General features: G+C 38.2%; 1 protein-coding gene across 1 annotated transcript in view; it reads right to left on the bottom strand.

Moving 5' to 3' along the window:
• The window catches only part of grin2da (glutamate receptor, ionotropic, N-methyl D-aspartate 2D, a), a 102,121-nt gene that overhangs the window by 4,378 nt on the left and 74,655 nt on the right, over positions 1-23,088 (bottom strand). The window contains exons 7-13 of the mRNA XM_060864902.1: positions 22,387-22,555; positions 18,686-18,839; positions 13,039-13,164; positions 12,592-12,821; positions 9,870-10,030; positions 7,190-7,377; positions 838-1,070 (exon numbers count right to left, since the gene is read on the bottom strand). Of these exons, the coding sequence (XP_060720885.1) occupies positions 838-1,070; positions 7,190-7,377; positions 9,870-10,030; positions 12,592-12,821; positions 13,039-13,164; positions 18,686-18,839; positions 22,387-22,555 (1,261 nt within the window). The remainder of the gene's footprint in view (positions 1-837; positions 1,071-7,189; positions 7,378-9,869; positions 10,031-12,591; positions 12,822-13,038; positions 13,165-18,685; positions 18,840-22,386; positions 22,556-23,088) is intronic.

Below are 23,088 nucleotides of genomic sequence, written 5' to 3'. Positions count from 1 at the left end.
TTACATATTGCATATATATTTATGTCAAATCTTTTTCATTTAAATATATCAGAGAGTACGATACAAAAATATTATAATTTTTTTTATCTCCCACAATGCAGAGGTGATCTGTCTTTGTGCAGTTACAATAAATTATGCATCATTATCTATTAGTATTAATCTTAATATAGTATTAGTGTTAGTATTAATGTTTTCATCTTATAATGAATGTAAATTCATACTTATATATCAGATATAACATTGAAATCACTGACAGCTGAAGTGAATAACATTCATGAGATATGTTGAGTTGGATATATAGTATTAGGCAGCAAATGAACTATCAGTTCTAAAATTTGATGTGTTGATCGCAGAAAAATGGGCAAACTTAAGGATCTGAGTTACACTGAGCTAAACTGAGCTAGATTGATCCCTGTTAAAGCAGAACATCAGGTCTTGTGGAGTGTTCCTGGTGTGCAGTAGTTAGTACCTACCAAAAGTGGTGCAAGGAAGGACAACCAATGAACAGTGGCAGTGTAAGGGCAGTGAACAAGGCAGTGTAAGGGCAAAATACTCTGCTATGCCAGTAAAAGGCCCTGTCATCGCACAAACATTGTTTAGGAATGGTTTGAGCAACATGACAAAGCGGTTGAGGTGTTGACTTGTTCAACCCATGGACATTATACCTCACAACTTACTAAATATAAAGGATCAGATGATGACATCTTGGTGCCAGATATCACAGCACACCTTTGATGGGTCAGAGATGGTTGGCAGCACAAGGGAGGCTTACACAGTATTAGGCAGGTGATTAATTTTGTGATCAGTTTGTGTGTGAGTGTGTCTTTATTCACTAACCCGACTAAAAGCCAGCAGGAAGTCCAGTCCCTTTGAGCGACCCATGCAGTGCCGCAGCTTCCAGTAAACCAGGTGTTCCCAGGCAAATACCAAAAGACTTAGACCCATTGCCACCAGTAGCATGTAGAAGACTCCTGCCATGTTATCTATGTCCAGCTTAGAACTCATCACTTCAATCTTATCATTATGGCAAATCCCAGAGAGCCAGAGGCGTTCAAGCATGTCGATTTCATCTGGAAATCAACAAACAAACAAACAAACAAATACAATAGATGAGAAAATAACCAGACTAATGAGAGCCTGAAAGAATAAATTTAAACAAGAATGAAGTTAAAGGCTAGGTTATGAAGTCATAGGTTAAAGGCTTATTTATGGAAAGCCAAGCCATTTATTTATTAAAAGAGGAGAGTAAAATGAAACATTATGAACCAGCTGAGATTTCTGACTGGTTTACATTATTATTGAATTGAAGAATAAAATAGTGTGTGATGGGGAAAACATAAAAGAGAAGCCCATATGACAGAAAAAGATGGAGGGATGAAGATAATAACAACTTTGATGAACATCTGAAATAGGCTAGTTTGTACAGTGTTTTGAAGATTAAATCTCCAGCCTGAAAGCCAATAATAGTTGATACTTCATTCATCTGAAAAAAAAAAATGTCATTAGAAATAACTGACAAGACAAGAGCACAAGAGCTTTATTTCTATATCTCAGAATATATACATGTATATTCATCCATTTTTTATAAATAAAACAAACAATAATAAGAATTTAATAAAATGGTTAATTGTAAGTTTGACAATCTATAAAAGGCAGACAAGTAGCATAAACCATTTGAATAGGGAATGGGAAACATAATATAAACTAAGTCACGCAGTCATAATATTGACTGAAAAAGGAAAAAATTGCAATTGTTCCACTAGTTACCTCATTGGTCCAAACCTCATTGGCTACTCATTAAACTGAAAGTTTTGTTTAAACTGGGTATATAATGTGGTGTGAAAAAGTGTTTGCCCCTTCCTGATTTTTTTCTTTTCTTTTCATGTTCGTCACACTTTAATGTTTCAGATCAACAGATCTACAACATAAAACAACTAAATATTAGTCGAAAATAACACAAGTAAACACAACATGCCGTTTTTAAAGGAATTTTTATTATTAAGGAAAAACAAAATCCAAACACACATGGCTCTGTGTGGAAAAAGTGTAAACTTAAACACATAACTTAACTGTGAGTTCAATTTCTATAGAAAATGGCCTGCATGGCAGAGTTCCGAGACAAAAACTGCTGCTGAGCAAAGAGAATAAAAATAAATTTATAAACATCATACCAACAGCAAATTATGGTGGTGGTAGTGGTATGGTCTGGGGCTGTTTTGCTGCTTCAGGACCTGGAAGACTTGCTGTGATAAATGGAACCATGAATTCTGCTGTATACCATACAGTCCTGAAGGACAAAGTGCGGTCATCTGTTCGTGACCTCAAGCTGAAGCAAACTTGGTTTCTGCAGCAGGACCAGTGTTGTATAAAGTATTAGAAAGCAATACTTGAGTAAAAGTACAAGTATTGTACTAGAAAAAGACTTTGGTAGAAGTGAAAGTTACAGTACCTTTTAGAATATTACTCAAGTAAAAGTCTTAAACTATCTGATATTTAATGTACTTAAGTATCAAAAGTAATTTTCTGATATTTAATGTACTTAAGTATTTGAAGTAAAAGTAAAAAGTAAAATTTCTGTGATTTTTCGGTAGGCATAAGAGCAGGGGCGGTTCTAGGGTTTCATCTTTAGGGGGTTTTAGCCCTCAGTGAGAATTTAAAACAAGAAGAGTTTTATATTATATATTATATGACTACATAGTAAGCCAAAAGTTATGGTATTATTAAAATGGCAAAAGTGGACACCAAAATTTTATGCATGATGTAATGATGCCAGTCTTGAATCAAATCAGTTCATGTATGTGTGCTTTCTCTACAGTGTGTCCAATGAATGCAGTCATTAATAAAAAATATTCACGAGACAAAAACCAAATCAATAAATGTTATTTTTATTTAGTATTGAATGGATTGTTTGCATTAATATTTTGTTTGTGCTATCAACTCTGGTAATAAGAATAGTGAAATTTCACTGCTTTTGGTTGCCGTCTTTGCGGCTTTCCGCCGATTAACGTTATAGATAAATGCCTCCAGCTCTGACTGTGCGTGCACGCTGCGCGTCCCTGTGCTTCTACGTACAGTAGAGGGTGCGGACGTGCGCAGTGCAATCCAGGAGCAGTGACTCGCTAAACCTCCTTTATTGCAGTCGCACACACTTCTGATTTTATTTTGTAGTAACGAGTAACGAAGATGCTTAGTGGAAATATAACGGAGTAAAAGTATACATTTTATCTAGGAAATGTAGTGGAGTAAAAGTGAAAGTTGACATAAATTTAAATAGCGAAGTAAAGTACAGATACGTGAAATTTCTACTTAAGTACAGTAACGAAGTATTTGTACTTAAATTACAACACTGAGCAGGACAATGATCTTAAACACACCAGCAAGTTCACCTCTGAATGGTTGAAGAAAAACAAAATAAAGTCTTTGGAGTGGAGTAAAAGTCCTGACCTGAATCCTATTGAGATGCTGTGGCATGACCTTCAAAAGACGGTTCATGCTCAAAAACCCTCCGGTGTGGCTGAATTACAACAATTCCTCAAAGATGAGTGGACCACAATTCCTCCACAGCGCTGTAAGAGACTCATTGCAAGTTATCACAAACGCTTGATTACAGTTCTTGCTGCTAAGGGTGGCTCAACCAGGTATTAGGTTTAGCACTTTTTCACACAGGGCCATGTAGGTTTGGATTTTGTTTTCCCTTAATAATAAAAACCTTCATTTTAAAACTGAATGTTGTGTTTACTTGTTATCGTTGACTAATATTTAAATTTGTTTGATGATCTGATACATTAAAAGTGACAAACGTGCAAAAAAATAAAAAATCAGGAAGGGGCAAACACTTTTTCACACCACTGTATATATATTGTTGTAGATCCTACCTAGTTATATATAGTTGTCTGTCGTATCCTACAAATACTCAGCTTTGTGATATATTTATTTGCCAGACAAGAAAGCTAACCAGCAAACTAATTTACTAACTCTCCCAGCCATATAGGTATAGTGCCATCTAGAATGTCTGGTGAACATACCATTGTGGATGAAGGCTCATCATTTGAAACTCAATCCCAGCCAAACTGAACTGCTGCTCATCCCAGGTGATTCATCCTCAAGTCAAGATCTTGCAATATCCCTACACAACGATCTGATCTCCCCTTCAGTCACAGCTCGCAACCTTGGGGTATCTATGGACAATAATGTGACTTGCTCATGTCGGATTGTTCTCTACAACAGTGTTTTTCAACCACTGTGCCTCTGCACACTAGTGTGCCGTGAGAAATCGTAAGGAGTGCCATGGAAAATTATTCAATTTCACCTAAATTTATTTCGCATAAATTGTTTGCAAATAATATGCCATTTTCAAGTGTCTGTATGTTTGCAAATAATATGCCATTTTCAAGTGTCTGTATGTTTGCAAATAATATGCCATTTTCAAGTGTCTGTATATATATATATATATATATACGGTGACAGTGACGGAGAAGTTTCTATACAGGAGAAATGCTAACTCCGAACTAGGCCCTGGACCAAATTCAGACCCAGATGAAGGCCCTAGTGTGAGTGGATGTGAAAATAAAGCAAAGATGGTGACCATGAGTAAATTCTCTTATGTGTGGCAATACAGCAAGATTACTTTGCAGCAATACCGACTCTGTTGTGCTTGGTGTGTGGTGAAAAGCTATGCAACAGTGCTATGGTCCCAAGTAAGCTCAAACACCATCTCCAAACGAAACACCCTTTGCTTCAACGCAAGAATGCGGACTATTTTGTTCTCCTGCTTGAACACACGGAGAAACAGGCAAATTTAATGAGAAAAACCACAAAGGTAAATGAGAGAGTTCTCAAAGCTAACTACCACATTGCTGAACTTCTGGCAGAGTCTTTAATACTTCCCGCCTGCAAAGACATTGTAAATGGGATGCTCGGACCTGAAGCGGTTAAAGAAATAGCCAAAGTCCCTCTTTCAGATAACACAATTTCCTGACGTATTGATGACATGTCTGCAGACATAGAAAGTGTTGTTTCATATGGAAAAGATTCATATCAATAAGAAATTTGCGTTGCAACTTGATGAGTCTCTGAATGCCCCATTTCAACCAAGGCAGTTAGTGGACATGCTCAACTCTTGGCCAATGTGTGTTTTGTGGATGGAGACACAATCAGAAACAACTTCAGAATATTCTGAAAAAGGAGGACTTAAGTGGGAAAACTGCACAAGTGTCTCCACTGATATCAGCTCTGTGTTCATCCAAACAGGCCCAGGTTTCACACTGAATGAGTAAAAATATGAAAGATCATAAGTCTTTGTGTTTATTTGATTCCTATTCAAGACACTCTGACAAGAATAACTTTATATTGGTAATATAGGCTACAGAGTTAAATTACTTTAACATTTTAGGTTGGTAGTGTGCCTTGGGATTTTTTCAATAAAAAACATACCTTGGAAAAAAAAATGTTGAAAAACACCGCTCTACAAAATCAGAAAGATTCAACCACTTCTGTCTACACAGGCTGCTCAGGTACTTGTTCAGTCTCTTGTCATTTTGGGACTGGACTACTGCAGCTCATTGCTGGCAGACCTATCTATAAACACAATTCATCCTTTGCAAATTATCCAACAAGTTTCAAAAACTTTTTTCAACCTGCCTGAGTTCTCACACACCAGCCCATTGCTGTGCACCTCCACTATACGCATCGGATTCAAAACACTAAAGCTTGCCTACAAATCCAAAAACAGACCAGCTCCCTCTTAACTCAAAGCGCTCATCACTCCTCACACTGCACCTCGCTCCCTCAGATCTATCAGCACTGCTCCAGTGGTCCCACCATCTCTCAGGGTAAGAGGAAGATATACAGCAAGACTCTTCTCTGTTCTGGTCCCGAGGTAGTGGAAGGAAATTCCTCAAGATGTCTGAACAACTGAGTCACTGGCATTCTTCAAACGACGGGTGAAGACCTACTGTACCTCTTCCTGGAACATTTAAACTAGCACTCATTTTCCGTGTTTGCTACCAGTTACCAGTGTTAATGTATTCATTGATAGAGACTTCAAAGCACTTTTGTACATCACTCTGGATAAGGATGTCTAACAAAAGCCATAAATGTAAATGTAATTGTAAATCTAGCTAAGTACATTTCAAATTCATGATACACAACACAATTCCATTTGCATTATGGTAAATATTTCCTAACTTTCTGCCAAGAAACCTATTTCTAAGCATCCAATGATAAGCTTATATGATGTCTCTGCTGTAGTCATTCTTTGTAGTATTCAAGTGTCTGTAGAAAACAATGTTTCAAAGTACAAAATTTAACTGAGTACATATGAGTTAATTCATTACAGTACGTCTTGCTACCTTTCCTTGACATAGGTATACAGCTGTTTTATCATTATCGTTATTAGTGATCGGCTCACCAAGGAAGCTGTTGTGCGCCTTTGATCTCGCTTCGCCAAACACTGTTAGAGTCTCTCTCTAGCAAACTGCTAAATGAAAGGAGTCAAGGTGAAGCTGAGCATGGCAGTCTAACCCGTTTCCTTTTTAAGATTGCCAGTAAAGATTTCCCAGATTTCTGTAATCTGGGAGGTTGTTATTGACGGGTTTGCGCCTTTCACCAGCTTTGATACAAAATATTTACAGCCCAGTGGTGTTGATGCCTGTATTGGATAGCCATATATTGATATGTCATAAATTAGTATGCAGTAAAAATGCATTGTGGCTTGAATTATGGTTTTTGGTAGAAAGGCATTGTATAAAAATCATGTTTCTTGTTACAATTCGAGTTCTTTGGTTAATGTATTTGTCTTTTAACCTAGTCTACACTGTTTGCACACTGCCTGGATTCTGTCTTTCTTTTTCCTGTTTTAAAGTAAAAGCTCTTAACCTGCAACTGCCACAGTGTCCTACATCTGACAATAAAAATACTGGATATCTCAGTTATTCTTATGTTGTTATGTTATGTTAGTTCTTGTGGGTTATGTCATCTCAAATACGTTTTGTTTCTACCTTGTTACCTAAAATACTGTAGCACTAGTGTAACGATTCCATATTTCTTCATCACATTGTACTGTCGGAACATCACCTCGTCCCACACTAATCGGAATCCACCAAAGTGTCCATAAAATCAAATGGCTTTGTGGCAACATTTTTTCCATTGTGCCAATATATCTAACTTAATGAACATCCAATACTCTCACCATCTCCCACCAGTTGCAGCAAAGCAAGGTCTAGTGGCCTCTTCCAGCGAGAGTTCTTGTGCAGGGCGATGCCATATCCTGTAGTAGCAAACACCTTCCCTGAACCAATGGTCATCACTTTACAACCTTCGTCTTTCCGTGCCATGTAGTTTAAAACAGCCGCATCATAGATGAAAGCATCCAGTTTACTGTAAGCAGAAAGCAGTAGAGAGTGGAGATTAATTGGGAGGTGAGAAGATTTAGAGAGAGAGAAAGAGAGTACATTGCATGTTCCTTTTGCATGCATTCACAATGCATTAGCCTGAGTTTAATTTAGCATGCGCACTTTCATGCACCCCTTCTGAATAAAGTCTTGCCTATACTTTCACCAGAATTATGTCTACAATGATACTGATCAAGGCAAAATGAACTGACTGTGTCTGTGTACATGTGGTGCTGCATCAACTCCAAGGTTGGTAAAGGTATTTAAAGGTATTTACTGTATTGTGGACTAAAAACAAAAGACCAAAATCAGTAAAAACTGATTGTTGTTAATGTACCCATGTACTTAAATATAGGTGTCACGTGAACATCCTGCTACAAGCGAATGAATCGTATGACCCACAGTAGCTATTTTATGAAATGACATTCCTTAGGTATCTTATAATTACTGAAAAATCAGCACTGTCCAAGTAGAAATGACGCTTATCTCTTTCAAGTGAACAGGTTTTAAGTTATAACATCGAATAGAAATTTCCTTCATAAATCCCCCTACTTTACTAAGATAGCAAAATACTGCTTCAAACAAAACCAAAAAGCTTAGTTGTTGGGAAATTGTGGTTGGGAAAGCAACAGTTTCAGTATAATTATGGTGTTTCTGGTGCCTTAACACAAAGGATGGAAGTCAGCTTTCACACCCACTCTGAGATTGACAGAATCCGACAGCTGACAAAATAATTAATGCCTATTCTGTGATCCGTGCTGTAACCCACATCTGGCTTTCCTGCTACATTAAAGGGAAATCTTAATTTTTCAGTACTTTAGTTATTTTAGTTAGCTTGGTAGTTTAATGAGCTGTGCTAACAACTAATATCTACTATTTTTGTCTAGAGCACATTAAGACAGCTTTTGCATCTTTATTCTACAAACCAGTTTAGTATTACTTAAGTCTCCATAGAATTAACCACTGAAAATAGAAACAAATAATCATTCGTAGCTTTTGGGAGAAAATGCTTTATCATAAGACTACAGTCCCTGACAAAAGTCTTGTTGCTTGTCTATTTTGTAGAAACACCTGCTATTAACCTGACTTTTAATTAATCAATTGGTGTTTGAAATAGCTCATATGAAAAGCTAAAACCCTCCCAAATGATGTTTAATGCACTGAAATAAATTAGTTTCACTGAAAAAAGATTTATCATTTAATCAAGACAGAAAGGGCAAATTTTGGCAAGACAAAAGTTTTGTCGCCTTTACAGAAATGGAACAAATTTACTGCAAATACAAAAATATGTCAACAAATTAAGTAGTGGTGCTGTGAGATCCAAATTTAATATCTTGTATGACTTCCATGAGCTTGAAGGACTGCCTCCATGCGGTTTGGCAAGGATTCATACAATTTATTGATGAAGTCATCAGGAATAGCAAAGAAAGCAGTCTTGCATGCCTCCCAGAGTTCATTAATATTCTTTGGTTTCGTCTTCCATGCTTCCTCTTTCATCCTACCCCAAATATGCTCAATGATGTTCATGTCTGGTGACTGGGCTGGCCAATCCTGCTGCATCTTGATCTTCTTCGCCTTGAGGAACTTTGATGTGGAGATGGAAGTATGCAATGGAGCACCGTCCTGCTGCAGAATTTGGCGTCTTTTATGGTTGGGAATATAAGAGGTAGCTAAGATTTCTTGGTATTTTAGACTATTGATGTTGCCTTCCACCCTGCAGATCTCTTGCACACCCCCATACTGGATGTAACCCCAGACCATGATTTTTCCACCACCAAACTTCATTGTTTTCTGGGTGAATTTTGGATTTTGGAATTTTGGCTCCAGTAGGTCTCCTGCAATATTTGCGGCGACTGTGGTGTAATTCAACAGAAGATTCATATGAAAAATCCACCTTCTGCCACTTTTCCAGCATCCATCCTTTTAGCAGGCTGTGGGCCTTGGCAAATGGCACACAGTTTTTCAATTGTCTTTTGTCCAGTCTCTTCAAAACTTTTTTTATCCTCTGTACTTGACGCTGAGACACATTGAAGGTGTCTGCCACATCAGCAGTGGATCTGGTCTTCAGCCTCTTGATAATCAAAACTTTAGTCTCAGGGTGAATCTTAGGCATGTTTGCAGAGGTCTAGTTGCAGTTGATGTGAATGTCAAGGGTTCTTTTTATACACACCTGAGACCTAACTGATCCATTATTAGTCACAGGTGAAGCTCATATGACAAGGTGACAACACTTATGTCTTTGCAAAAATTGACTCAATGGGCTTTACCAAGCTGTGAATATTAGAATACTTTTTGACAGTTTCGTTTTGCACTGAAACATTATTACAAAAGTTGTTGGGATTAAAATGAGCCATTTCTTGTAAAAAAAAATCTTGATTAGAAGTATATTTCAGCAGCACTTCAGGTCAATTTGTACACAAGCGACAAGACTTTTGTCAGGGACTGTATAGTAATTTATGTTCTTTGTCATCCACTCACCCGGTCTTGAGGTTGTCGATGGCTTCCTCAACTCCCCTCTGGTTGTGGCGCACCATAAATTGATGCATGCTAGGGTAGTTGCTGCGAATGTTCTCTTCTGTGCTGCCATTTGGGACGGTGCCGAAGCGAAGGGGAGGGTACTGATCTGTAGGGTGCTGGAACTACAAGCAAAAAGAAAAAAATCACTGAAATCTGTAGACTTACCAAGCCCATTTTAGTTATTTTTTTGCTAAAATACAGCAGGATTTAAATGTCTGTTAGTGTTTAACCTGTAATTAAAACTAATACTGTTTTGGTCAAATCATTGCTTATAGGTCAAAAATTGTTATAGGTGTTATTTTTAAGAAACATCAGTTCCATATATGCAAGCCTTGGGCTGTCAAGTAATAAAGACCTGTTTGAACACAAGATTGTTCATACTGTAGGTGTACTCGATATCAGAATACCTCGGTCCTAAAATGAATGATTGATTTTGTGATTGTATCATCAGACTTGAGGCCACATGTATGGAGCACCCAGTAGATTCTCCTTTCCTTCAGGAGGATATGCTAGAAATCTTGTTATCAAATTTAGCTGGAGATACTAAATGCACTGGACTAGAATGGGATTGTATTATCCGGTGAATTGGGATGATGCGGCTTATTTATAAAAAGGGGAACAACTGCTGCTCCAAGTGTAAAGGAATTACAGACTTCTTACTCCTGCACAGTTCGTGATGTGTCACTGGATTATGACAAAGACAGCAAAAATTTCTATTTTTAATTTAGAGGCAGACTACATTGGTGACATTATTTGTGGGAGGCACTAAGGGTGTGTGCCATAAATTTGTGCAATCTGGTCTGTATGAGCTCAATGAGAGTCGTGTCTTGCCTTAAGTCAAAACCGTTTAAGTTGGCTGTCAGACTTCATTCATAATGTGCCTTCTTTCCATTCCTATTTGAGGTTTTCTTGGACAGGACATATCAAAACACAGTCAGTATTAAAGTAGTGTCCTGTATATTTCCAGATGATGATTTGCATACACACCAATTGAATTAGACTTCGAACCTGAACCTGAACGTTTTGCTGTCATGTAAAATCAACATCTCCAAATCCAAAGCCATGATTCTCTCCAGGAACAGAGTGGAAAATTTACAGCTGAGGGGAAAGACTTTGTCCCCGGAGAAGGAGTGTGAGTACCACAGGAAACTTATTTATGTGTAGAATAATCAGAATGTAAGAATGGCATCAGGAACTGTGGGTAAAATAAATAATAAAGCCATAACTACACATGGGGAAAATGAGTTTCTTTCCAGTTCCTCAGCTTGTTTGTCTGTAAGCTTCAAAGCTGATACCAGATGATAGTTTGACGAACCGGATATAAGCTGGATGAGTGCAGTCCACCATAATATTGTGAGCCTTTCTCAAGAAGCATGTCTGGTAGACATCCTCAAAGTTCTTAAGTTTGCCTCCTGTGACTGTCGAAGTTCTTAAGTTTGCTGCCTGTGATTCATTCAGCTGCCTTCAACACTCTCTGCAGGCACTAATCCAGCCACTCCGGATGCTCTCTCAAGAGAAGCAGATGTTTGGGACGATGTTATGGGGCAGACCAAGGGTCTTGAGCCTCTTTAGGATGCAAAGTCTATGGTGGGCAGACCTTGCAATGCAGTCCAAGTGCTCACCCAGGAACTTGAAATCCACAACAGCATGCTCTTCCTCCAAATTCTTAAACACAATCATCTTTTTAGTTTTGCTGACACAGAGACAGAGGTTATCATAGCACCACTATGAAAGCGCTCTGATCTAATCCCTGTAGGATATATTGTTCCTGCTTATGATGAGGTCTAAGATAGTGTCATTAGCAAAACTCAGGGGAATCTTGGAGCTGTACATGGCAACGCAGTAGTGTGTGAAATGGGAATACACAAGTGGGCAGAGCATGCATCCTTGTGGGGTGCCAGCATTCACAGTCAGCATGGACAATATTGAGCTGCCAATCTTCACTTCCTGAGATCTACCAGACAGAAAGTCTAGTATCCAATTTCACAGGTGGGTCTGCAGGACTAAAGCATTAAGCTTGGAGGTGAGCTTAGTGGTTATGATTGTACTAAATGCCGAACTAAATCAATGAACAGCATTTCATCATCCCTTAATCGGTTTGACTGGTATGCAAATTGCTATTGCTTGTTCATTTCAATTAAAAACTATAATATATATTATAATATATATTCATGAAATAACATGATGTTCTTGATCTGCTGTGAGTCACCCTGATAGATCTGTAATAATAATCCACAGTTAGCACTTTGCCAGGGGTGTCAGGTTGAAATTGGGAAGATATTTGTACTCATTTGTCAGAAGCCTGCTCAGATATGTCAAACTTCATTATGCCCCCACTGCAGGCATGAAAGAATGCATGCAGCCGAGATCTTGCAACACACTGTGAGATTACAGCGGAGCAATCAAGAGGTTTTACCTGGTGCTCGGTTGTTGTTTTTTTTAATTCTCATAATGGTTCTGTGATACCACAAAAATGGCAGCATTTAATTAGCTCCTCACAGTCACATCCAGGATGTAGCTCATACTACACAGTCTGACAATATACCATTTATGTCATTGTTATGTAGGCATACTTTCTATTGTACATCCAAGATATCTAATCAAAATGTTACATAAGAGTAAAATTCTGTATTCATTTATTAACAAATTATAAAAAGAAAACACTAGTGTATGATTAAATTACCTTCTTATCACTGAGGCCAGACACTGTGTCTATGTACTCCTCTTGGATCATGAAGGCAGCCAGGTTAGCAGTGTAGCTTGCCAAAAAGATAACAGCGAAGAAAGCCCAAACCAGCACCATGATCTTACTTGTGGTTCCTCTAGGGTTTTCTACAGGAACTGAGTTATTAAAGACCAGGGCCCACAGCAGCCACACAGATTTTCCTATGGTAAACTTAGATCCTCCTGCCCCTGAGAAAGAAACAACAAGCATCAGGACATCTTAGGTCTCTTGCAGGAAGGAAAAAGTCTGTACTTGTATTATGAAAGCAGAATCAGATATGCTCTGCTGGTTCAGATTATTATAAAAATTACTGCATATTTTAGTCTAGTAATAAGCAGAGTTTTGCACTGCTGATTCCATCTCTAGATCTGCCTAAGGCATACAATCTTTAATAATTTTACTTACTCTTTCCACTTTGTAGACTTCGGTTGTATCCAACAGGGCTGAAAAACTCAAAGACAAAAACGGTTACGGCCACCACAGACAGGCACATGACGAACATCATCACCCACACTGCAGGACTGTATGGCTCTGTGGGGAAACAGATGGGAAAATATACAAGCAAGGGGATAATAAATAAAATAATAACGGAAAGGGATCCACAAAAATCACAACTGATGAAGATCCAGATTGCAAAATGACATCACAAGACATCTTAAAGATTTTTGCAGCAAATATCAAAAGTCATTGTTAAATAGCCACAACTATACATTGTAGACACAGAAATTACAGGAACCGGTTAATACAGACAAGTGATAAGTTCAAAGACAAGAAAAATCAACAACAAAAAAGTCCTAACAAGTATTTAGTCCACCATGTGTTGCCAGAAATCTGCACAACACCTTGCACTGGAAGTTCGTTCTTCCTAAAGACATTAAAGGAGATTTAATGGTTGTGGTAGTGAGTACTGTTTATGCAAGTCGAAAATATCCCATATGTATTTAACTGGGTTGATATCTAGTTACTATAAAGGCCTTAGAATATGATATACACCAAATCATCAAACCATTCAGTGGACCCTCTGGATGGGGACAATGTTATTCTAGAAGTAACCATTTCAATCGAAATATGAATCTTTCATCATATGATAAAGGTTATAAGTCCAAAAAACTTTGCATTGATTTTTAGTTACTATTCCCTGTAAAGGTAAACTGACCCCAAACCATGACAACAAAATTCCCCCTAACAACAGCCCCCCACGCTCACGCCCCCAAGCATAACCGAGTCACTGGACTCTTACTATAAGGGTCATGACTGTACGTATATCTCTCTTTGCCCATCTCAAGACTATGGTAACAAATGATTAATCTCATAGTACTCTATGTAGACCAGAAACATGCTCTTGTGTTTTTCCTTACATAGCAAACCAATGCACAAACAGGACAAATGAATGAGTGCATTCAACTACAATTTCCAGCTCTGGTATTTTACTGGTATTTTACCCATATCTAAATGCATATTCAGATCTGGTAGTATTGAAAAAACCAACATGCAGATGGGATTTTAGTCACTGATCCCATTGAAACACTAACTAGTTGAGCAATCTTTTATGACTGAATCGTCTGTTACTCCTGCCCAATAAACCTTTATTCCAAGCTACTTTGATTTTTTCTTTGCCAGTTTGATTCACAATAAAGGTCAACTTGGCCTGCTCAGCATTTTTAAATGTGGCACAGTGCATGTTTTTCATGTTAACTGATTAGTCAGTATCATGTTGAACACCTGCCTGGAGGCATTTGCCCTCATTAATTTAATGTTTTCTTTTGTCATCTGTCTGTATAATCATTAGATTGGTAATTTAGATATATCAACAGATAATGACAGAAAAAAATTCTTGCTCAAGCACAAAAGTGGTCGCAGTTACCCTTTGGAGAATTCCCACCACAGCCATACATATATACACACCATATATATATTATGTTATATGTTCAAAAAAATGGTTTAAGAACGTTTAAGAACGTTTGAAACACAGCAAAGCCTAAACCTGTTCCAGTCTAACAATGTCAGTGAGAATAAAATGAGGTCCCTGAAGGCTGAGGTCGGTTTGGAAGAAATCAAGTTGCCTGCAGACAGATATGAACTTAACACCACAGAACACCTTTGGGACGAACTAGAACACCAACTGTAACCCAGGTCTCTTTGCCTGAAACCAGTGCCTTTGGCTAGATAGTCACAAATTCACATATCTTCTTTCACAAATCTAGGAAAAAGCCTTTCCAAAACCGTTGAGGCTGTTATAGGCGCAACAGGGGGACTGTGGTGCACTTGTAGTACATCCAAAGAAATGAAACTAAAAACCCTTCTAGATTGTGGCAGTATAAATATAAAAGATGTTACTCTTAGATTCGATCTGTTATGTTTGGTCTGAAGGATAGCACATATATCTCAACCCTCTACCAATTTGGAATGTCCTAGAATTTGAATTCACAGATACTAGAAGTTACTAGCAAAGATATAAAAGTCACATATTGAAACAAGGGTGTAACGATCAGAGACTGAATGTAATCTGTAAAATAAACGACTGAACTTGTACAGGAATAAGACATACATTATGTGACCCCTGTACATAACATCAGGCAGATATCTATAGATGTGGACTGCAATTGATAAACCGAATGATGGGGAGCCAGCATAGATTATCCTGAGGCAGCCATGAATAATCAGAACTGTGAGAAATGGTTTATTTAGGCTTTATACATGGGGTATTTGTTCTAGAATTGTGTATAAAATGGCGCTATGAAGTACATAATCTTCATATATACTGTGTTAACCAAAAATTCTTTAAATCTATTAAATAAATTCTTTAAAGGATTTCTGAGTTTGTTAGGAAATAAATATTTTGTTTATACAGTACATTCAGTCTATACATCTCTGGTCTTCATCAGCTCCAAATGGCAGTGATTTACTTTTCCTCTGCCTAGAAGACCATTTCATCCCTAACAACCTTCAGTTTTTCGATAAATCCTGACCATCTGGTCTGATAAATGCTCTGTCAGGATCAATATTTTGACATTGTATAAATTGAACGTGTCCTCTTAGAATTGGTGAAAATTCTCATAGCTGAAAAGACCTGAAAAAGGCAATCAGACAGCAGGTGGGCTGAACACTGGAACAATGGTGGCAGAGGCTCAAGACCCTGACCTAAGCAAGGGCAGCCAACCATTTGTGTTTGCCTAGCATCTTCAGGATGACTGTGACAAGTGACTGCTGACTGAGGGACATGACATTGGGTGAAGGTGATATTTGTGCAGACGGATATTCGTGAATAAATACCGATGCCTGTGGCATTATTCAATTCTTTAGACAATAGCATAAAATATAGGTTGTTATTAGCCCTTGCCTCACCCATTATTTTTTGGGGGGAACTTACAGCTAACTACTAACTTGGACAGTATGCTAGTGTGTGTGAGAAAGATGCAGTGTAGTGAGATATAAAACACCCTGAGGCATGCCTTCAACCACATGAAAGTTATTCATGATTGTTAGCCAGACCAGCCAAATGCCACATTTTCATACCTATATTTTCTCTTTTCAAGCATAACCTCTATCAAGTGATAAAATGCACTTAAAGTTAAAGGAGTAGATGATACAGTTGCTGATCCTTCTGGAAATGCTTTTCTTTACAGCGCGTCATAATCTCACAGCGGACCATTTAGGTAAGAATACGCAAAACTGTTTTATGCTCAATTTCTACTGCCCAGGTATTCACAGAGATGTATGCAGGAGGTGTGTAAAATCCCATCAATGTCAGGTGGTTAATCCTGTAGCCACACCAAAGCTGCCACTGTACACATTGATTAGCCCTTTGAAAGAACCAGCATGGACCTTTTTATCCCATTAAAATAGTGCACATGGGCATCGCTTAATAGTAGTTCTAATGGATTTCGCAATAGAAGACCTAGTACCAGAGCTAAAAAATAATCGACACACTTTTGTTGTCGATGAGCTCTTTTGAGTGATCTCCCCGGTAACTCTGCAAACTAAAAGAGAATTTGTCCATCCAGGACACTTTCATGTTATGCACACTTCAGAAACCTTATGAATTATAAAGAATTATATCAACTACTGCCAGCTTTTACCATCCTCGAAATGGATAATGGACTGATTGGTGGAATGATTTAATCAAATGCTTTGCTACAGGCTCAGGAACCTCAATCCTAGCTGTATAATGTAAATAATTCCCGATGAGTTTTCACTTAGAGATTAAGTGCCTGTCATGTCACATTGAGCTTCAGGTTATTGTGACACTTCTTTAAGGTGGAGGACACTAACTATGCAGTAAGATTGAGAAATACATGGCAACTACATCGTTTAATATCATGATGATATGCTCTCTTTATGATTGTGGTGATGGTGTTTCCCAAAAGGAAGGAACTAGGACTAGAGGATAATCTAAAACATGAAACTTGATCCATCCCTCTCACCTGTGGAACCAACTCTTCCTGTTCCAAAGATCAGAGCTTTAAGAAGACTTTTCCCTTTAGCTGATCACACTAATCCTATAGAGCATGACATAGAAACTTCGCTGGAGTGTTTGTGAGCGTACTGACTGTCTGAACATAAAAAATAAAATGCTTTCTGATGAGCTAAAGGACTATGCTTGAGGAATCCTACAATAACTGGTCAAGCTCTGTTGTCCTTGTGCATACGAAAGGATGGTATGTTCCAGTTCGTTCGGTCTAACCTTGATGCTTATTCAATGATATTAATTAATTCAGAAATATCAAGTTTACAAATGCTCAGTAGAAGCCAGGATCTAATTTTATAGCAAATAATAAATAAAGGTAAGTGCAAACAGTGTGTCTGTGAAGTACAGAACAATTTAGATTTTAAGATATATTGTAAACACCGGGAGATAAAAAGGGGGATTAAGGAGTGGGTAATGTTTGCACATAAGAAATATGTGTTAAATATGGATGATATAAAAATAAGTCTTTGCAGCCCTGTTAAAATGGCAGGTTTTTGTGATGTAAAAATGAAACCAAGATAAATGATGTCAGATGTTTTTTCACCTTTAAAGTGTAACCAACGAAATTCAACTGAAAAACAGATACAGGGTTTCCCGCAGCACTTTGAAGTTCGGGCGGCCCGCCTAAGCTGGGAAACCCTACCGCCTTAACTAGGTCATCCAAAAAAAATAATAATTCCGCTGCAAAAAAGGCCATCAAGTGCATCACACCGCGAGCGGGCACACGCGCCACACGGGCGAAATGAGAGAAAGACGTGGTTCGTCAGTGTCAGGAGGATAACTAGCCAGTTGATAAAACGCGTGTCCGTGAGAACTGTAAGTGGACTTATGTTTTGGGTTTATTTAAGCCTGTTATTGTATTAGTCTACAGTTCTTGCAAATTTAAAGTAAGTTAGCTGGTGATTTTGTTGTTTGAGTTCTTCACTTGCTAGCTAGGTTGCACGTGCCTGTTTTTAATAATTGTTAAACGTAGTACAGAGTCTGTGGTCTATCTCACAAAGAAGCCCCGCCCCCAGGCCCCGCCCCTCTACCCAACCCTACTGCCTTAACTAACAAATTTTCTGCAGGAAACCCTGAGATAGTTAAAACTCAATAACAATAACCTGGTATTGTCTGAAGAAACTAAAAAGAAAGGTAAAATACAGCTTAAACGGTGTGATTTCAAAATGTCTCTTGTGATCGTGGGATTTTAACTCGGAATCATCTTGTCACTATCATAGAACCTCAAACTCATAGCAAAATAGGGAACAGGGAAAACAATAAAAACTGAATACAAGTGGAAAACTTAAAAGAAAGACTGTTTCATTTTTTTAAGTGGTTTAAGCCCCAGCCCTGCCAAGCTGCCATTGTTGGGCCCTTGAGAAAGGCCCTTAACCCTCTCTGCTCTAGTGGTGCTGTCCCTGTGGTCTGACCCCAACCTCCAAAGATGGAAAACTCACTGTGCTGTAATGTTTATGTGACAGAATAACAGATTCTATTCTATTCTATCTTATTCTATTCTATCCTAACAGTTCAGACAATTCTGTATTTTTCTGTATGGTGGAGAAGATACTGTAACAAAAACCCAAGATCACAGTGACTCACCCAGGAAAGCAGATGGAGAGACGGTGCCGTTGCTCCGAGAGACCATAACGCTGATGCCAGTCTCCACAAAGGGAACTGAGAATTCAACAACTTCTGACCTCTCTTCATTGATGGTCAGTGAGCCGATAGCCATGTCTGCTCGTTTGGACACCACCTGGTGAGCAGTACAATCAAGTCAGCATGTTTTAAACCACAAAGGCACTTAACAAATTACAACAATAACTGAAGATTATGCTGTTTATACAGTAAATGTATAAGTAAGATTGTTAGTGATAAAGCAAATAATCCATTCTTAAACAAAGCAGCATCAAAATATGAAGAATTTAGTGTATTCTTCATTAAAAAAACATGCATGTGGTTCTGTGCTTTGTAATCAGGAGGCATACAATAAAGCTAAGAGACTTAGAAAAGAGGAATCAGAGCAACCAAAAGGAAGTATAAACCTCAGGATCATTTTATATTGCCAAAAAAGTCTTCTTTTAAAGCTAAACAGGCCCCTAAAATCATTACCAAGTAAAAAAACCCATCTTGCCACATGATTCAACATAACCTGCCTGCTCAGCAGAGCCACTTCTTATGAATAATCTGGAAACAATAAACTGATAATCGAGCTGCTGGACTCTTCACACTTCACACTCACATTCACATCTCCTTACACTCTATAGTAATGTCCCCAGCACTCATCACCTCGTCTGCAAAAAGTCACGTGTAGAGATTATGGAAGTGCTCAGAGAATATCAGTGCAGTCCACTGCAGAATATATCATCTCTGGGCACCATAGGTTTGAGAGATTAAGCTCAGGGAAATACATCAGATCAGATAAAACCAAGACAGTTGGCCAGCCTTCTACCGATATGAATTCCTATAGTACGTGAAAGTGTACCTGGCCAGCTCAGTAAATCCAGGTTGTAATATTACAAATTGTGGAAAGGTATAAATGTGTGCAATGTGCAGTAATATACAGCAACATATATACAGTAACTGAAAGAAGCCATTTTAAGGTGCATGTACAGTATATAAACTTTACTTTTGATTATTAAATTCTTTTCTTTCTACTTTATATATGTATTATTGCTGCCATTTTTAACTGTGACTATAGAGTTTGTGAACCTTGTTATATTGTATGTATTAAAAGACAAGAAGATGGTACAGTTGGTAGGATAGTGGTGGCTCAAGTGGTTTAGGCTCTTGGTTGTTGATTGGAAGATCAGGGATTAAGCCCTTGGGCCCTTAAACAAGCTCCTGCTCCAGGGGATACTGTATAAGGGCTGACCCTGCACTCTAACCCCAACCTCCAAAGTTGGGATATGAGACTCTAGTTAATGAACACATCCCTTGTGGTTAGTTTGAGTAATTACATTTTACTGGCTACAACCTGATGAGAAGCAATGATGTACTGCAGGTCAACTACATCTTATTCTAATCATCTGAGGAACTGAGGAACCAATGAGGAACTGTTACTAAAAAAATCATTAGGATACTATAAATCATAGCTTCAAATTAAAAAATTAAATAATTGTGCTATAACGGTTTCTACTACTGCCCACCTTCCACCCAAAATACATGAGTACATGTTGTGCGTATCAGTATTATATTATAGATCATGTGATGAATTTAAATGTATTTAATTTATCATGGACCAATAAGGATCCAAGGATTGTCAGGATACATAGCTGATGTATAATTCCTCACTGTAACTGATTCATACAATTAAATAAAAAAAATAGTTTCTGTAGTTTTAGAAACTTTGGGGAGTTTATATTTAGAGTGTATATTTGTTTGAATGTGTTTCGTTTATTCATTCATTCATTCATCTTCTACCACTTATCTGAACTACCTCGGGTCACGGGGAGCCTGTGCCTATCTCAGGTGTCATCGGGCATCAAGGCAGGTTACACCCTGGACAGAGTGCCAACCCATCGCAGGCCACACACACTCTCATTCACTCATGCAATCACACACTACGGACAATTTTCCAGAGATGCCAATCAACCTACCATGCATGTCTTTGGACCGGGGGAGGAAACCGGAGTACCCGGTGGAAACCCCCGAGGCATAAGGGGAACATGCAAACTCCACACACACAAGGCGGAGGCGGGAATCGAACCCCAACCCTGAAGGTGTGAGGCGAACGTGCTAACCACTAAGCCACCCTGCCCCCTTGTGTTTCGTTTAAATTCTTATTCTTATTCTTATTCTTATTATTATTGTTTTTTGTTTTTTTTTGTTTTTTATTTATTTTTATTTTTTTGTTTTCTTCATGGTATATGGTGAAGTGGCCTCCAAGATCCCTGGATGCAAGCTCACTTTTTTTATGCCACGTGAAGGTCATGTTGTATCAGGAAAAGATAACACATAAAGATCATTTGGTCCTTGAAGTGCAATTCCATGCATAAGATCCAGATGTGTTAACACGAGGTCATCATGATTGGGAGCGATGACTCCATCTATGACTCAAGCCTCAGACTTCTACATCACATCAAGACCATTTGGCTGGAATTGACTTCTTGGTTAAACCGATGGGCCAATCAGGAATGCTCCCTAACCCTTCACCCTCAGGGAGAAGGTTTCTGGAGGAAGCCTGACTCAGAGGTAGGGGAAGGTAAGAGTTGGGATACTGGGTGGAAGTAACCTGCTGCCTAAGAGGACGACTCTACCCGACCTGCTGCACCAAGCCATGTTCATGAGCCCTTCCTTGCTACCTTGTCATCCAGCAGCTTCACCCACATGACTCCTGCTCCTGCACAAAAACCAGCATTTCCAACACCTCACCCTTGTCTGAGTGATGTTCTGTTCTCCATTTTCACTTTGAACTCCACTGTTCAAAGTTCCTTGGATCCCTGAGTCGGAGACTTTCTCCGTGTTCCCCTCACTGCAGTGAGTGTCACACATCCTTTACGCATCTATAAAAGTGTGAACTGCACTTGCAACATCATGTATAACATGAAAGTTAATCTAGAAATTTATATATTTGTATTAAGCTAGCTAGAGAAATATTACACTTCTTATGATTTTGATATAATCCATAAAGTAAAATTTTCCATTTCTAGAGCAAGCGTGACGTTGCTGGATTACATGTACATCATGGAAGCATCTGATTTAGATTCAAAATGTGATGTTTAGTGTCACATCTAAGTCTAACCATTTCATTAGAAATGAAGCTATATACAAATAATGCATTTTGTATTTTTTTAAAAATTTCTTGGACAAGGGATACAGCATGTCTGCTGGAAGTTTGTTTCTATGTGAAAAGAGGCATCGTTTTACTTAATTGTGTTAAACGTGAAATGCCCAAGTCTATTCTCTAGTGTAATGGTTGATTTATCATTCTCTTCATGTACTGACACAACATCTTTCAACTTTATAGAATAATGGGATGCTTTTTCCTAAATGTTCCTAATTAGCTCTCTGTAAACTCTTACTATTTCACATGGGAGTTTGGAGCTGTCATCTTTCTGTCTCAGGTTTACTGTGTATTAATTTGCTTTGACGTCACGCCTCGGAAAATATACCTGATTTGGATATCTGTCTGTCTCTGCTGTGCACTGATCCTTTCACATTTTTATTATACTGGTAGTTGTAATAAACGTCTGTAGAGAAAAATGTTAATTTGATGTGACCTCTGTGGTTTCCTGCCTGTGTAAACATCCCTAGCAGCCTAATAATTCACCCTTGAAAAGACTAATAAATGAAGGCCTCACCTCACCGACCATCCCGTTCCACTCTCCGTTTATGTTCTTCCCATGCCTGCCATTTGTCACTAGGTAGAGGTCATAGGTAAAACCCACAATTTTGGCCAGTCGCTTGAGGACATCGATGCAGAACCCTTTGCAGCAATGCTTCATGGAGTGTATGCCTTCCAACACCACACTGCAGTGGAAAAGAATGAGAGGAGGTTAATTCAAAGTAGAGACAGAAAATGATGAATGAGGAAGGAACAAACAAAAGAATAAGCAAAGAGAATTTTTTTCATCACCGAGTACAGCACGGTAAAGCTAAATCTAAATTGCTGATATCGTTGAAGCCACATCCTGAAGCTACATCTCATGCCTAAGCACTGTGGGAAGACGAAGTAAATAAGGAAGGCATACTCAAAACAGGAAAGCAGGAGGCACCTTGCATACAAATATCAATATCAAAAAAGCGACATGACTGCGTCTATTTGTTTTTAGATATTACTAAAGAAATGAATGACTTCCATGCATGCAGACCAGCTAATGGACTTTCATATAGTCAGTTTTTCATTAAAAATGGTTTTTATTTTATGAATTATAAGGAAGCAAAAAAGAGAAGCCATATACGTAATAATTTTTTTTAATAATAATTCATATACTTGAAATATATAACTATATAATTAAATCGCTATAAATTATATTATTTTTACTACAGTATAGAGTATAAAG

The sequence above is a fragment of the Tachysurus vachellii genome, chromosome 3 (genome assembly GCF_030014155.1).
Source record: "Tachysurus vachellii isolate PV-2020 chromosome 3, HZAU_Pvac_v1, whole genome shotgun sequence".
Lineage (NCBI taxonomy): Eukaryota > Metazoa > Chordata > Actinopteri > Siluriformes > Bagridae > Tachysurus > Tachysurus vachellii.
Note: the sequence above shows the minus strand (reverse complement) of the source record. Positions and strands in the feature narration are given on the sequence as shown.